At 55.5% G+C, this 15680-nt stretch overlaps 2 protein-coding genes across 6 annotated transcripts; both read right to left on the reverse strand.

The window, feature by feature from the left end:
* Positions 1 to 987: 987 nt before the first annotated feature.
* RAB7B (RAB7B, member RAS oncogene family) lies at positions 988 to 6303 on the reverse strand. Of its 5 annotated transcripts, none has more exons than XM_064733017.1 (6): positions 6149 to 6303; positions 5252 to 5313; positions 5032 to 5158; positions 3558 to 3773; positions 1684 to 1809; positions 988 to 1316 (listed from the first exon to the last, which is right to left on the reverse strand). In XM_064733017.1, exons 2-6 carry the CDS (start codon positions 5302 to 5304, stop codon positions 1236 to 1238), a joined length of 603 nt encoding a protein of 200 aa, XP_064589087.1. In that variant the 5' UTR covers positions 5305 to 5313; positions 6149 to 6303; the 3' UTR covers positions 988 to 1235. The 5 variants fall into 5 exon arrangements, with proteins under 5 accessions (XP_064589087.1, XP_064589085.1, XP_064589088.1 ...); XM_064733015.1 differs by having other exon boundaries at positions 5252 to 5337; XM_064733018.1 differs by having other exon boundaries at positions 6164 to 6281.
* A 2961-nt stretch (positions 6304 to 9264) lies between these two features.
* On the reverse strand, positions 9265 to 15084 carry CTSE (cathepsin E). The gene is made up of 9 exons (XM_064732983.1): positions 14959 to 15084; positions 13967 to 14114; positions 13184 to 13301; positions 12195 to 12313; positions 11916 to 12115; positions 10295 to 10417; positions 10063 to 10204; positions 9863 to 9961; positions 9265 to 9669 (listed from the first exon to the last, which is right to left on the reverse strand). The coding sequence occupies exons 1-9, from the start codon at positions 15015 to 15017 to the stop codon at positions 9505 to 9507; spliced, it is 1173 nt and encodes a 390-aa protein (XP_064589053.1). The 5' UTR covers positions 15018 to 15084; the 3' UTR covers positions 9265 to 9504.
* Between the last annotated feature and the right edge of the window lie 596 nt (positions 15085 to 15680).

A 15680-nucleotide genomic window follows, 5' to 3' on the forward strand; every position in this document is an offset into this window, starting at 1 on the left:
AAATAAATAAAAATATAAAATAAAAATAACTAATAACAAAACAAAATACAATAAAAATAAGGAAAAAGATAAAATATAATAAAAATATAAAATAAAATAAATATAAAAAAATAAAATATAAAATAAAATAAATAAAATATAAAATAAACTAAAATAAAACAAAATAAAGTAACAGAAAACAAAATAAAAGATGAAATATAAAAATATAATATAAAAATATAATATAAAAATATATAATAAAAATATAATATAAAATAAAAATAACAAATAACAAAACAAAATACAATAAAATAAGGAAAAGTAAAAAATAAAATATAGTAAAATATAAAATAAAATAAATATAAAATAAAATATATAAAATATAAAATAAAATATATAAATATAAACTAAACTAAAATAAAACAAAATAAAATAACAGAAAAAAAAAGATGAAATATAAAAATATAATATAAAAATATATAATAAAAATATAATATAAAATAAATAAAAATATAAAATAAAATAAAATGTAAAACAAAATAAAATAAAATAAAATAAAATAAAATAAAATAAAATAAAATAAAATAAAATAAAATATCCCAGTCCTAAAATGTGTCCCCCAGCTCTGAGAAGCTGAACAGACTCAGAGAGAAGTCTGGAGCCCCCACCCCACCTTCCTGCTGTGGGACTTGAGGAGCATTTTATAACACATCAATATAAATAAAAATGAAATATTTAATTTCCTTTAAAAAAAAAAAGAGTACCCTTGACAAAGTGCTTTTTTGAGAATCCTCCCCTGTGAGGCGAGAGGGGGAAGGTGTTTGATGGGGGATATGCGTGAGAGGAGGGGAAACTGAGGCACAGAGTAATGGCCTCCACAGTGGCAGGTCCCTGTGCTGAGGCCACCAGCCCCAGGTGTCCCCTCAGGGCCCTGGGAGCTGCGGGGCCACCAGGCTGTGCCCTGAGAAGGGTCATCCATGGTGCCAAGGTGTCTGGAGAGCCTGCCTGCACCCCTGGCACCGTCACCGCAGGGACATCGAGGGGATGGGGACAGGGCCACCACACCACCATGACACCGAGGTGATGGAGAGCAGCTCCAGAGCCGTGGCAAGCAGCAAATCCAGGGATGAGCTGGCAGCTCCTGGTGTGCCCAGCCCTGGCATGGCCCCGGTGTGCCCAGCCCTGGCACTGCCAGTCCCCGTGGGCAGCTGGGGTGGGCAGCGGGCACTGACCCCGGGCAGGGCTCCACCGTGGGGTCAGCAGCATCTCTGCCTGGGCTTGTCGTTGGGAGTGAGCTTGATGGAGTCGGTCAAATAACTCTCCAAAATCCCTTTATACTGAAAGAGAAGCGGAGAAGGGAGAGGATGAGTGAGAGCAGCTCCGAGCCAGCCCCACGGTTCAGCCCTGCGTTTGTGGCTACCGGCAAAATGCAGCAAAAGCCACCTAGCGCAGGGCTTGGGGACACCGATGTGGCCGTGGCACGGCCGCTAGAGGACAGTGCTGGAGCGCTGTGAGTCCTCATCACTGCAGGAAAGCACATGGCAATTCCTGCTCCTATTGATTTAGGGTCAAACACTGCTGCGTTTCTATTCCCGGGGCTCTCCCTTGCAGCAGGGGCTGTTCCACACGGGAGGATCTGTCAGATTAATCCCGGTTTTACCCCAAATTCCCCCCCAGCACAGCTCGGAGCCGAGGGGTGCTCACCGTGCTCAGCGCCTGCTTCGCCAGCGTCTCGAAAGCCTCGGCCACGTTGATGTTGTTCTTGGCACTGACCTCGAAATAGGGGATGTCCTTCTCCTTGCACCAGGCTGAGGCCGTTTCCTTGGGCACCTGAGGGGTGGGAGGATGGAGCCACAGCTCAGGGAGGGGACAGGGGACAGAGGACCCTCCAGGCACTGCTGGGTGAGCCACAGCTCAGGGGTGGGACAGAGAATGGGATCCTCCTCACCCATCCAGGCATTGCTGGGATGGGAGGATGGAGCCACAGCTCAGGGATGGGGACGGGGACCCTCCTCACCCATCCAGGCACTGCTGGGTGAGCCACAGCTCAGGGAGGGGACAGGGGACCCTCCTCACCCACCCAGGCACTGCAGGGATGGGAGGATGGAGCCACAGTTCAGAAATGGGACAGGGGACCCTCCTCATCCATCAGGGCACTGCTGGGTGAGCCACAGCTCAGGGATGGGACCCTCCTCACCCATCCAAACACTCCTGGCTGAGCCACAGCTCAGGGATGGGACCCTTCTCACCCATCCAGGCACTGCTGGGTGAGCCACAGCTCAGGGAGGGGACAGGGGACCCTCCTCACCCATCCAGGCATTACTGGGATGGGAGGATGGGGCCACAGCTCAGGGAGGGGACAGGGGACCCTCTTCACCCGTCCAGGCACTGCTGGGTGAGCCACAGCTCAGGGGTGGGACAGAGAATGGGATCATCCTCACCCATCCAGGCACTGCTGGGATGGGAGGATGGAGCCACAGCTCAGATATGGGACAGGGGACCCTCCCCATCCATCAGGGCACTGCTGGGTGAGCCACAGCTCAGGGATGGGACTGAGGACCCTTCTCACCCATCCAGGCACTTCTGGGATGGGAGGATGGAGCCACAGCTCAGGGATGGGACCCTCCTCACCCATCCAAACACTCCTGGCTGAGCCACAGATCAGAGATGGGACCCTCCTCACCCATCCAGGCACTGCTGGGTGAGCCACAGCTCAGGGAGGGGACAGGGAATGGGATCCTCCTCACCCATCCAGGCATTACTGGGATGGGAGGATGGGGCCACAGCTCAGGGAGGGGACAGGGGACCCTCCTCACCCACCCAGGCACTGCAGGGATGGGAGGATGGAGCCACAGTTCAGATATGGGACAGGGGACCCTCTTCATCCATCAGGGCACTGCTGGCTGAGCCACAGCTCAGGGAGGGGACTAAGGACCCTTCTCACCCACACAGGTACTTCTGGGATGGGAGGATGAAGCCACAGCTCAGGGATGGGACAGAGACCCTCCTCTCCCACCCAGGCACTGCTGGCTGAGCCACAGCTCAGGGATGGGACCCTCCTCACCCATCCAGGCACTGCTGGGTCAGCCACAGCTCAGGGATGGCATCCTCCTCACCCATCCAGGTATTGCTGGGATGGGAGGATGGAGCCACAGTTCAGATATGGGACAGGGGACCCTCCTCACCGACCCAGGCACTGCTGGGTGAGGGGGTGCTGGCAGTGCCCGAGGTTGCCACTCCTGCTGCCCCTGCTGGGGACAGTCTGTGCCCCAAAGGGCAGCAGGAGGGTGTTGTTCATCCCCTCCCAGAGTGCTGGGGGAGGTGGCAGCTCCTTGCCTGGAGCTCTGGTTTGGGTGAGGACAGGGAAGGGCTGATTCTGAGGTGAAGGATCAGCCCTCAGAACCATTAACACCCTACAGCATCCCAATCATGGAATTGTTTAGGTTGGAAAACACCCTTAAGATCATCAAGTCCAGCACTAAACCATGTCCCCAAGAGTACAACTGTCCAAGTTTTAAATCCCTGCAGGGGTGGTGACCCCAGCACTGCTGATCCTGCTCTCCCTGCTCCACCCTTACCTGCCGGTCACTGAGGTCTATCTTGTTCCCCAGCACCACCATGGGGAAATCCTGCTCCCTGGGGATGACCTTCTCCAGGAAATCATCTCTCCAGTTGTCCAGGGCCTCAAAGGACTCCCTGTCTGTCACGTCAAAGGCCAGCATGCAGCCGTCCGAGCCTTTGTAGAAGGTCGACACCATGGACCGGAACCGCTCCTGTCCCCCCGTGTCCCAGATCTAGGGCAGAGGAGGGGACGTGACAGGGGCAGGGTGGGTGCTGCAGCCCACAGGAGCAGCTTCAGGGGGTGCTGAGCCCCCTGAGTTCCTGTGGGATTCCAGTGCAGGTCATGGATGCTGAAAATCAGGCTCTGAAAATCAGCTTGAAAATCAGGGCCCAAAAATGGGGCTCTGAAAATCAGACTCTGAAAATTATCTCTGAAAATCAGGCTCTGAAAATTGGGCTCTGAAAATCAGGCTATTAAAATCAGGCTCTGAAAGTCAGCTCTGAAAATCAGGCTCTGAAAATCAGGCTTGAAAAAATCACTTCTGAAATTTGGGCTCTGAAAATCGGGATCTGAAAGCTGAGGTCTGAAAATTGGGCTTTGAAAATCAACTCTGAAAATCAGCTTGAAAATCAGCTCTGAAAATCGGGCTTTGAAAATCAGGCTGCAAAAATCAGGCTCTGAAAATAAGCTCTGAAAATCAGACTCTGAAAATCAGTTCTGAAAATCAGTGCTGAAAATCAGGCTCCAAAAATCGGGCTCTGAAAATCAGACTCTGAAAATCAGTTCTGAAAATCAGGCTCCAAAAACTGGACTCTGAAAATCACCTCTGAAAACTGGGCTTTGAAAATCAGGCTCTAAAAATCAGGCTCTGAAAATCAGCTCTGAAAATGGAGTTCTGAAAATCAGCTCTGAAAATCAGGCTATTAAAATCAGGCTATGAAAATCAGTTTGAAAATCAGCTCTGAAAATCAGGGCCCAAAAATGAGGCTCTGAAAATCAGACTCTGAAAATCAGGCTCTGAAAGTCAGCTCTGAAAATCAGGCTCTGAAAATTGGGCTCTGAAAAATCAGGCTCTAAAGATCAGGCTCCAAAAATGGGGCTTTGAAAATCAGGCTCTGAAAATCAGCTCTGAAATTTGGGCTCTGAAAATCAGCGCTGAAAATCAGTGCTGAAAATCAGGCTCCAAAAATATCAGGCTCTGAAAATCACCCCTGAAAATTGGGCTCTAAAAATCAGGCTTTGAAAATCACCTCTGAAAATCAGCTTGAAAATCAGGTTCTGAAAATCAAGCACTGAAAATCAGCTTGAAGATCAGGCTCTGAAAATCAGCTCTGAAATTTGGGCTCTGAAAATCAGCTCTAAAAATCAGCCCTGATAATTGAGCTCTGCACCTCATGGCCGCGGTGGCACTTGGGCCCAGCAGGCCAGGCTGGGGCACACAGCTGGGGTCAGGGTGGGCACAGCGGGCAGTGCCAGCTCACCCCGCTCACCTGCAGCTTCAGGGGGGTGCTGTCCACGGGCAGGACCTTGGTGAGGATGCTGGCGCCCAGCGTGGTGCGGTAATCCTCGTAGAACGTCTTGTGCACGTACTGGTGCAGCAGGGAGGTCTTGCCCACGCTGGGGACGAGCAAAGGGACGTGGTGAGGCTTTGCCCAGCTCAGGGGGCACCCGGCACACTCAGAGGGCTTCCCTCCCTCGCCAGCTCCTTACCCCAGAGCTCCGATGATGATGATTTTCAGATCCACCTTCTTGCTGGCATCCATGGACAGGCGCTGGGGGCGAGAGGGGCACAGGGGCTGTGGGGATGGCACCTGGGTGAGCTTTGGGGTCCTGTCCCACATGGGGGTGGCTGTGCCCTCACCGTGCCAGCATCATGCCCGTGCCATGCCAGCACAGAAAAACCCTCCCATGCCAAGCCCGGCCCCCGTCCCCGTCCCGTCCTCCCGGGACCCCCCTCATCACATCGCCTGCTCGCCGCTTCACCTCTGCTTCTCCCACTCCCTCTCCAGCGCAGTCCCTCCTCCCGGGCCTGGCACGCACGCCTGGGGTCCTGCTGAAAATTAAATTTATTAAAGAAGACCCCAGCCAGAAGGAATTCCTCGATGCCTCAAGCACAGCCCAGAGAGCATCCCCGCCCAGAAGCACCCCGAAATGGATGTGTCCCCATGATGTCCCAGTGTCCCCACATGCTCTGAGCCTGGCCAGGAGCCCTGAAACCCCCTCAGGTGGCACCAGCATCCCCCAGCAGCCGCAGCAGCCCCATCCCCACGGCACGGATGGAAACGCTGGCAGCCTCATCCCTGCATTTTTCCCTGATGCGCTGGCCGGCCCTGCGCCATTCCCCCTTGGAACACCAGCGGGGAACTCCCAGCTCTGAAAATGAGCTCTGAAAATCAGCTCTGAAATCAGGCTCTGAAATCAGGCTCCCCCCTGCCCCCTCGGCCCTCCGTGCCCAGCCGCGGGCATCATCCCGGGCACAGGCACAGCCACGCACAAACTTCCCGCTGCTTCCGCCAGCTTTTGGGGACTCCAGATGTTTCTAAACTCAAAATGGAGTTCCTTCCCCTCGCTGCTGCTCCGCGGCTCCGCGCTGCCCCCGGGACTCACCTGCGGAGCGCTCACCTGCCGGGCAGGGGCAGCTCCCGGCTCCGCTGCAGCCGGCCCGGGCAGGGGATGGGAGAGGCGAGAGAGGAGGATCCGGGAAGGGGCGGCCGATCCCGGCCCTCCCGGGGAAGGCGGCTCCGGGGCCCCGCTCCGTGACATCAGCACAAAGGGGCCGAGATGCCGGAGGAGCCGCGGGCGGGCGCTGGGGTGTCAATGGATCTGCCGAGTGTCCCCGGCTCGGGCTCCGATGGGGAAGGAGAACACAGTTCTGGAGTTTGGGATGGACTTTTGGCTTCTCCTCTGGCTCAGAATCCCCTCGATTTCTTTCTGCCACCGCCCTTTAAAAAGGTTTTCTGACCCTTTATCTCAACAATTCCCGCTGGGGAATTGTTGAGTGGTGAGGACAAAAGCCGGGCGGGGCTGTGGCAGCATCCCTGGAGCCATGGCGGGCTTTGCTCTGATATCGTGAGATAGGATAAGTGGATTTGGGAGACGGGCACGAGTGAGGAGCGGCTGGGATGTGTGGCTTTGTCTCCTTTTCCAGGCAGGGTGGGGATCACGAGCATTTCCAGCCCCTCATGTCACATCCCTGCAGCCCCCAGCCCACCCAGCACCCACAGAACACCCCAAAAACACCCCAAAAACAGGGGACAGAGCTGGTGATGTCTGCAGGAGGATGTGTTCAATCAGTAAATGGGATTTTGGGGATCTCAGCTGGAGCAATCCCAGCACCAGGTGGGTGCCCAGGGCTCTCTGGAGTGGGAGAACCTGCTTGGCCACGGCTGCAAAGGCAGAGCTCTGCTCCCCAGCGTGCCAGGGCAGGTTCTGTGCCTTTGCCAAGCATTCTGTAGGATTTGGGCTTTGCAGTGGGAGTGGGGTGTCCCCCACCTGTGAACCCTCCCTCATCCTGAACCAGCAGCCCCCCAGTTGATGGTGGTCCCGTGCCCAGGTTTTGGGATCCCTCCAAGACCACTGACCTTTGCTTTTTCACTTCCAGCATTTTTGTAGATTTTTTTCCCCCCTTGCAGACCCTGATGGGATCTCAGGGAGCATCACTGCACCCAGCAGGACAAACCTTCCTCCCCCTCTTTTCCAGGTGTAATTTTGGGACCTGTCTGGCCAGAAAAATCTGTTTTTCCCCCCAGAGGGCAGGCGCTGGGAGGAGCTGGGCTGAGGCAGAAGAACCTGAGCCAGTTCTCACCAGTGGTGGGTAAAAGGCTGACATTTCCCTGGAGCAGCTCTCTCCTAATCCCCATTTTCAGCCCCTTTTCACCATCCTGCTTCACCTTTGCTCCTGCACAGAGAATTTCTTGTTCAACCTCTCCCACAACAACTTCTGCCCTCGTTCCTCTCGCGTGTCCCTGGTGGGATGGGGGATTGCTCACCCCATCAGATGATCAAAGCCTCTCCATGCTGCTGGGGCTGGGGTTTGTGGTCAATCCCAAACTGCAGCTGATGCCCACGGCCACTTCTGCTTTTGGCCAGGGTGGCTGTACCCACCAGGGTGCATCAGCCTTTTGTTTGATTTCACAGGAAAAGGGATTTCCCCGAAGCTCCTGCTCTCCTAATCCCCCCTGGGCTGAGGTTCTGCCTGGATGAAGGCAGTGGGAGCAGTGGTGGGGAGGAGGTGGTGGCCAAGGCGTTGTTCTGCAGCTCCAGTGACCGCAGCTGCAGTTCTGTCCTGGCTGCTGCCCCGCGTCAGCAGTTCTGAGGAAAAGGCGTGGGTTTGTGGCCTGTGACTGTGAGGAAAGTGATGAAACCCAGGCTGGGGCTGGCACAGCTAGGGGACAGGCTGATGGGGACAAGGAGAGGATGGCCTGTGCCCTGCAGGGCTGTAAGAGTGAGGGAAAGGGAAGGAAGCAAAGGGCATCCAAGCGTTCCCTGCACTGCTCAGCCTCCATAGGGGACAGCAGGGTCACTCTTTATTGGGATGCCTGTATTTGTTTGAGCAGCTTCCCCCCCAAACCTGTCAAGAGGGCACAGAATGCCCTGAGATCCCAAAAACAAAGCACCAGAGCAGGCCTGGGTGACTCCAGGCCAGACCAGCCCTCACTGCCAGCTGCTCTTTGGGGACACTGGGTGGCCCCTGTCATGCTGGGGGAGCTGGATGCTCCCCCCAGCCCCTGGGCTCGTGCTCAGCAGTACCTTGGCGTGCTAAGGGTTAAGGTGGAAGAGGGACAGGAGAACTTTGTCCAGCAGCCCCAGCACCTTATCTGGGACTGCAGCAGGGGTAAAGTCAACACAGGAAACGTCACAGAGCCCACGCTGGTCAGTGGCACAATCAGTGCCTCTGCGTAAGGCCGATATCTCCTTTTATTGCAAACCACAAGCTCAGCCGCAAAGTTTACAAGCAGACGTGAGTATTCCAGAGCTCCCAGACCAGCCCTGAAGCTGCTCTGCTCTGGGAGGGATGGAGCAGCCACCAGGCTGGGCTGGGACATGGACACTCCAGCAGCCCAGCCCTGGCACTGCTGGCCTCGCTTCAGGGTCAGTGGGGAAACCAGAGCAAAGGCCTGGATAAAAATAACATTTCTGTGCTTCCCTTTCTCGCTGCCTCAGGGCGCATCACTCGTGAGCCACTGCCACTCGTGCACTGTCACACTCTGTCACGTGTGCCACGGTGACTCCTGGGGACCCCCATGGCCAGCAGCCCCCCACAGCCCCCCAGGCTTTGAGTCAGCCCTTTTTGCTTTGCCAGCCCTCAGCAGCTGCTTTGCCCTTTTTGCTTCAAGGGCCCACCAGGCACAGTTTGTTGTGAGTTCCCCAAAGGAATCAAATGGAAATCACCGGTGCCTCCGGGAGTTTTGTGGCACAGAAAGAGCCCCAGGGTCTTTCCACTCTCTTTGTTTCCTTTTTGTTTACCAGCCCAGCTGAGGAAAGGTGCATTCCCAGTGCTCCCTGTGCCCCTGCCCTGCTCCTGGGATGGCCACAGCCACCTCCAGGGATTTCTGCTCTACCTGGGCAAAGCTTCCCCTTCTTTCTGCCCCTGTGGAACCCCCAGTGCCATGGATCAGCCAGGGAGGAGAGCAGGGCATGGGCCAGGAGGATTTAACCCCCAGCATAAAGCTTTGAGATGTGCAGGATTTCTGCAGGGTTGCTGCTGACAGAAGCATGAGTAGTTTGGGTTTATTGACATTTTTATTGGCTCAGGATTCAAAAAGAGAAAATGTGCAGAGCAGATCACAGAGCTGCCCGAGACATTTTTATATCACAGTGTCGTGGTGTGGACTGAACCTCTGCTGGACTCTTCACTGCATCCCTGGGGATGTCTTCATCCCCCTGGGGACACTGAGGAGGACAGGGTGACATCCACTGCCCTGCCAGGGTCCGTTCCTCTCCTGCCCCACGGATTCACAGCCCTAAGGGACAGCAGGGGCCAAGCCCACCATGTTATTCCCCCGGTCAAAGACGGAGTAGAACTGACGGATGAAAACATCTCCCAAAATCCAGAGGGGTCCTGTGGGAGGGGGGATGTCGCTGCCCTGGAAGCCACTGGTGCAGAAGGTCATGCCATCAGCATCCTCCTGGGGGAGAAGTGGAAAGCTGGGGATGAAGCCGAGAGCCTCATGCACATGGAAACACCAGGGAATGGCAGTGAAGCAGAAACCAGCAGGGTTTGTCACCCTTGGGGACACACTGCCAGCTCCTGGCGTGGGGCTGGGCCACCTTTGCCACTGGAGCAGCTGGGATTTGGGGTTGGGGGAGGCACAGCCATACCACAAGGGTGTAAGCCTGGGCGCTGAGCGTGTAGGGCAGCCCATTGATGGTGAAGGTCAGGTTGGGCATCACGCTGAGGTTGCTGCACTCTATGGCGTACTGGAACAGAGCCGGGGGCTCAGGGGCTGCCCAGGGGGTCCCTTCCAGCAGGGAAAGGTCCCCAAGGCTTTGTCCCCTCCTGTCCCCACCCTGGCTCTCACCTCTCCATCCACAGACACAGCCCCAATGAGGTTTTGCAGTTTTTTGATCTCCTTGGTGGGACCCACGATGAGCGACGTCCCGGTGTCCACGATGGCCTGGCAGCCGTTGGCACAGAAGGTCTCTGTCTCACCCAGCTGGATGCTGCAAGAGAAGGAGCAGGAGGGATTTTACACACTCTGCCAGCCCTGCCCTGCCCTGCCCTGCCCTCCCTCCCTGCCCAGCAGCACTCACTTGTCCAGCTGGATCTGCCAGTAGCCCTGCTGGGTGACTGGCACCCAGTTCAGGGTGCCCGTGAAGCGGGAGGTGTCATAGCCCCCAAAGAGCACCTCTCCTCCCTGGGGGGAGTCAGGGTTCCTGCAGGCAGGAGGAGGAGAAGGACACATGAAGGATTTTTGTCCATTTAGCATTAATTTACCCCAATTTTCTCCCCACACATGCTGCAAGGCCAGAGGTCTGCGATGATCAATCTGGTACCAAACCCCCCTTCATGATCTGTATTTTAGCAGCCTCTCCTTCTCCCTCTGAAGCAATGCCAGACTCCAAGCAACATCCCAGAGCAAAGCCATGTCCATACGAGCTCATGTAGATGGAGAAAAGGGGCAGCTCCACCAAATTTTGGGAGGAGGAGGAGACATGAGGGAATTTTGTCCATTTAGCATGAATTTAGCCCATCTTTCTCCCTATACATGCTGCAAGGCCAGAGGTCTGCGATGATCAATCTGGTACCAAACCCCTCTTCATTATCTCAGTAAAATATTTGTATTTTATCAGCCTGCTCCCTAAAGCAATGCCAGACTCCAAGAAACATCCCAGAGCAAAGCCACGTCCATACGAGCTCATGTAGATGGAGAAAAGGGGCAGCTCCACCAAATTTTGGGAGGAGGAGGAGACATGAGGGAATTTTGTCCATTTAGCACGAATTTACCCCAACTTTCTCCCTATACATGCTGCAAGGCCAGAGGTCTGCGATGCTCAATCTGGTACCAAACCCCTCTTCATTATCTCAGTAAAATATTTGTATTTTATCAGCATCTCCTGCTCCTAAAGCAATGCCAGACTCCAAGCAGCATCCCAGAGCAAATCCACATCCGTACGAGCTCATGTAGACGGAGAAAAGGGGCAGCTCCACCAAATTTTGGGAGGAGGAGGAGACATGAGGGAATTTTGTCCATTTAGCACGAATTTACCCCAACTTTCTCCCTACACATGCTGCAAGGCCAGAGGTCTGTGATGATCAATCTGGTACCAAACCCCTCTTCATTATCTCAGTAAAATATTTGTATTTTATCAGCATCTCCTGCTCCTAAAGCAATGCCAGACTCCAAGCAGCATCCCAGAAGAAAGCCATGTCCATACGAGCTCATGTAGATGGAGAAAAGGGGCATCTCCACCAAATTTTGGGAGGAGGAGGAGACATGAGGGAATTTTGTCCATTTAGCACGAATTTACCCCAAATTTCTCCCTATACATGCTGTAAGGCCAGAGGTCTGTGATGCTCAATCTGGTACCAAACTCTTCATTATCTCAGTAAAATATTTGTATTTTATCAGCATCTCCTGCTCCTAAAGCAATGCCAGACTCCAAGCAACATCCCAGAGCAAAGCCATGTCCATACGAGCTCATGTAGATGGAGAAAAGGGGTAGCTCCACCAAATTTTGGGAGGAGGAGGAGACATGAGGGAATTTTGTCCATTTAGCACGAATTTAGCCCAGCTTTCTCCCTATACATGCTGCAAGGCCAGAGGTCTGCGATGCTCAATCTGGTACCAAACCCCCTTCATGATCTGTATTTTAGCTCCCTAAAGCAATGCCAGACTCCAAGCAGCATCCCAGAGCAAATCCACATCCGTACGAGCTCATGTAGACGGAGAAAAGGGGCAGCTCCACCAGATTTTGGGCCATCATGTTGTCGAAGACAGGGGTGACCCCATCCACGGCCAGGGAGGGATAAGCCAGCCCCAGGATCCCATCGAACTCAGCATCCAGGAAGGCTTTTCCCGGCTCACTGATGCTCTCTGCAAACTGCTGGTTGCTCACGGCCAGACCCTCGACCTGCAGGGAGGAGGGGGTTCCATGGGGGGGCTGAGTCCCAGGAAATTGTCCAGAGCAGGAAAACCCAAAGGTCACTCACGGCCACTTGGTCAGACCCGATGATCCCCGTCAGGCTCCCGGTGCCGTACTGGATGGAGAAGGGGGTCCCGATCACCTGGTAGGTGCTGGACTGGGTTGGTTGGAACTTGGTGTGCCCAGCTGGGGAAGGAGATGGGATCTGTCACCAGAAATGGCTTTTTTTTGGCATGGTCACCGCTACCAGGAGCCCCCAGTGAGGCGAAATGATGGCGCAGCGTGGTGTCACCAAAACTCCTGGTTATGGGGGCTCTGCTGAGGGATGTGCTGGAGTTTTGAGGGGGGAGAAAACCTCTCCCATTTCACTCTGATGGAGGGTGCAAGGGCTCTTAGGGGCAGCAGGATCAGCAGCATTTAATGAGTCCTGAGATGAGCACTGCTGTCCCTGATTACAGCCAGCAGTCCCATTCTCCAATTCTCTGCAGGATCCAGTCCCATTCCTCAATTCCCTATGAAATCCAGTCCCATTCACCAATTCCCTGCAGGATCCAGTCCTATTCCCCAATTCCCTGTGAAATCCAGTCCCATTCCCTAACTCCCTATGGGATCCATTCCCTAATTCCCTGCAGGATCCAGTCCCATTCCCCAACTCCCTGCAGGATCCAGTCCCATTCCCAATTCCCTGTGGGATCCAGTCCCATTCCTCAGTTCCCTGTGGGATCCAGTCCCATTTCCCAACTCCCTATGGGACCCATTCCCCAATTCCCCCCTGGGATCCAGTCTCATTCTCCAATTCCCTGCAGGATCCAGTCCCATTCCCCAATTCCCTGTGAGATCCACTCCCATTTTGCAATTCCCTGCGGGATCCAATTCCTGCTGGGCTCAGGGATGCTCTGGTCCCTCTGCGCTCTCTGGGGCTGGCTGATCACTGACAGCCCCAAAAAGCCACATTTGTCCCCTGCTGAGCTGTCACTCCCTGCTTTCACCCCTGGATTTCTGTCACTGTTAGGAGGGTCCCCATGGCCTCTCTGGGGTCAGGGGCTCCCCACTCACCACAGGCTTTGCTGACACAGTAGACAGAAGGCACCCAGAGGTTGGAGGAGCCCGTGTCGAACACCACGGTGAAATTCTGGGGGGGTGTCCCGATGGAGATCTGCCCAAAATACTCCATCTGCCAAAGAGAGGGGGCGGAGAGCACCGTGAGCCGCCAGCACAGCCAGAAATGCCAGCAAAACAGAGCCTGGGGTGTCTGCAGGCTGGGATGGGGCTCAGTGTTTGATCTGTGCCATGCCAGGTGGAATAAAGGAGACAAATATTTAAGGAACTGCAATGGGGATTGAGGACAAAAGGCAGCATGTTGGGTACAGGCCCCTGCATCTTCCTGGCAAGGCTGGGCCCTGAGGGGACCCTCATCAGCAGGCAGGGCTCTGGGGATGGGGAAACTGGGGAATGGGGACTGAGGACAAAAGGCAGCATGGTGGGGGCAGGACTCTGCATCTTCCTGGCAAGGCTGGGCCCTGAGGGGACCCTCATCACCAGGCAGGGCTTTGGGGACATGGGATTGTCCTGGGGAGCTCCCTCCACCTCTGTGGAAGGCTCTGCCCTGAAAAACTTGAATTTTGGAGTAAATCTGTCCCCAGTGGGGCGGGCAGAGCGCGGCAGAGGGGGAAGGGGCTGGCAGTGCCTGCCATGAATGCCCTCCCTTGTCCTCCTGCTGACATCCCCGGGACAAAGGGCCGGGCAGGCAGCGAGCCCTGGCATGCCGGGCACTGCCTGGAGCCGCGGGGTGTGTGGGCACTGCTCGGGCAAACTGAGGGTGCTCCCCGCCCTGCTCACGTCCAGGTAGTTGATGAGGGGCTCGTTGGTCTCCGAGAAGGCGGCGCAGTCCTCGCTGCTCGGCGCGTCCCGGGCCCTCCAGAGGTGCGAGAGCTGCCCCCGCTCCCGCAGCAGCTTCCGCAGCGAGCGGCGCCGGCTGAGGGGCACCCTGCGGGAAGGGCCCGGTCAGTGCCCTGAGGGTGCCGTGCCCACCCTGAGGGTGATGGGCACTGCCCTGTGGGTGCTGTGCCCACCCTGAGGGTGCTGGGCGCTACCCTGAGGGTGCTGTGACCGCCCTGAGGGCACTGGTCACTGCCATGGGTGCTGTGCCCACCCTGAGGGTCCTGGGCACTGCTGTGGTGCTTATCCCTGCCCTTGAGGGTCCTGGACTCCTGTGGGTGCTGGGCCCATAGATCCTGTGCCCACCCTGAGGGCCCTGGTCACTGCATGGGTTGTGTCCTACCCATGGTCCTGTGCCCACCCTGAGGATGCTGTGCCCACCCTGAGGGTCCTGGGCATTCCCATGGGTGCTTCCCACATCCGGAGCCCACCCTGAGGGTCCTGGGCACTCATGGAGCTGCTGCCCACGTCCTGTGCCCCCCTGAGAGGCCTGTCATCATGAGGGTGCTGTTCACTGCCTGTGACCCACCCTGAGGTCTGTTCACTCAGGAAGGTGCTGCCCATGTCCTGTGCCCACCCTGAGGGTCCTGGGCACTCCCATGGGTGCTGCCCACATCCTGAGCCCACCCTGAGGGCCCTGGCACTGCCAGGATGGAGATTCAGAGCCCACATCCCCGCCCTGCAGCAATTTCCAGCTGAGGCACAGCTGAAGAGAGGCACTGGACGTGTTTTAGGGCACAGGAAATCAGGAGCTGGCAGGAGAGCGTCCAGTTCCTGGCAGTGCCACCGAGGGGAAGTCTCCAGCACAGGCTGAGCTCTGCCACCCATCACAGCCCTGGCAGTGACCCCCACCCAGACCCCGGGGACCTTGGGGACTTTGGGGACCCCCTTACCTCCTCAGGGCGCTGGCCAGGGCCAGGCAGAGTGCGGTGAGGAGCAGCAGGCGCCTCATGGCGGGGATGGTGGCTGTGCCCGCCGCCGTGCCGCTCTTATACCCACGGTGCCAAGCTCGATAAGAGCCCTGCCAGAGTCAACACCGGGCTCGGGCACCCACAATGAATCACTGGCCACGGCCCAGGCGAGGCTGAGCGGGCGCTCCGGGGTCACGTTTGCTTTTCTGGGTGAGGACGGCGCTGGGGGGCCTGTGGGAGCAGAGCAGGGGCGGGTTTGGCTGAGTTTGGGGCAGTGGAGATCCCACAGAGGGAGCAGAATGGAGTCTCCATCCCAGCACCAGCTCCTTATCCACTGGTGGAAACCCCCCAAAATGCTTTGGAGGAACATTTCCCTTCTCCTTCACCCCACAGCCCCACCCCAAGGAGCTGCCCATGGCCGTGGGGTGCCCCAAACCCCAACAGCTGCAGGGAGCTGCAGGAAAGGGCTGTGTTTGTACCACCGACCTAATTTTAAAAGGCAAAGCCTAATTAGTGATGAACAGCTCGGGAATCATCAACTTTCCCTTCCAAAGGCCGGGAAGGAGCAGCTTTCCTTGGGAAACAGCTCCTGGTGCTCTGCAGGCGTTAATGGGCTCGTCCTCTGTGGGTTTTGTTTTACCCGGCTCTCATTAAAGCCTCAGCCAGTGCAAACAGAAAATGCCGATGAACAAATAAAGCCTTCA

This window comes from Zonotrichia leucophrys, chromosome 26 (assembly GCF_028769735.1).
Source record: "Zonotrichia leucophrys gambelii isolate GWCS_2022_RI chromosome 26, RI_Zleu_2.0, whole genome shotgun sequence".
Classification (NCBI taxonomy): domain Eukaryota; kingdom Metazoa; phylum Chordata; class Aves; order Passeriformes; family Passerellidae; genus Zonotrichia; species Zonotrichia leucophrys.

Bases quoted from the DNA above. Each gene is read 5' to 3' on its own strand.
- RAB7B (XM_064733019.1), bottom strand. From the start codon at position 5,382: ATGTGGGACAGGACCCCAAAGCTCACCCAGGTGCCATCCCCACAGCCC. The intron at 3,774-5,031 runs GTGAGCGGGGTG...CCTCTGCCCTAG, and splicing joins GCACCCCCCTGAAGCTGCAG to ATCTGGGACACGGGGGGACA. The intron at 1,317-1,683 runs GTGAGCACCCCT...CTTCTCTTTCAG, and splicing joins CGAAGCAGGCGCTGAGCACG to TATAAAGGGATTTTGGAGAG.
- CTSE (XM_064732983.1), bottom strand. From the start codon at position 15,017: ATGAGGCGCCTGCTGCTCCTCACCGCACTCTGCCTGGCCCTGGCCAGC. The intron at 14,115-14,958 runs GTAAGGGGGTCC...CCCTTCCCGCAG, and splicing joins CTGGCCAGCGCCCTGAGGAG to GGTGCCCCTCAGCCGGCGCC. The intron at 9,670-9,862 runs GTATGGCTGTGC...CTTCTCCCCCAG, and splicing joins CCCAGGCTTACACCCTTGTG to GAGGATGCTGATGGCATGAC.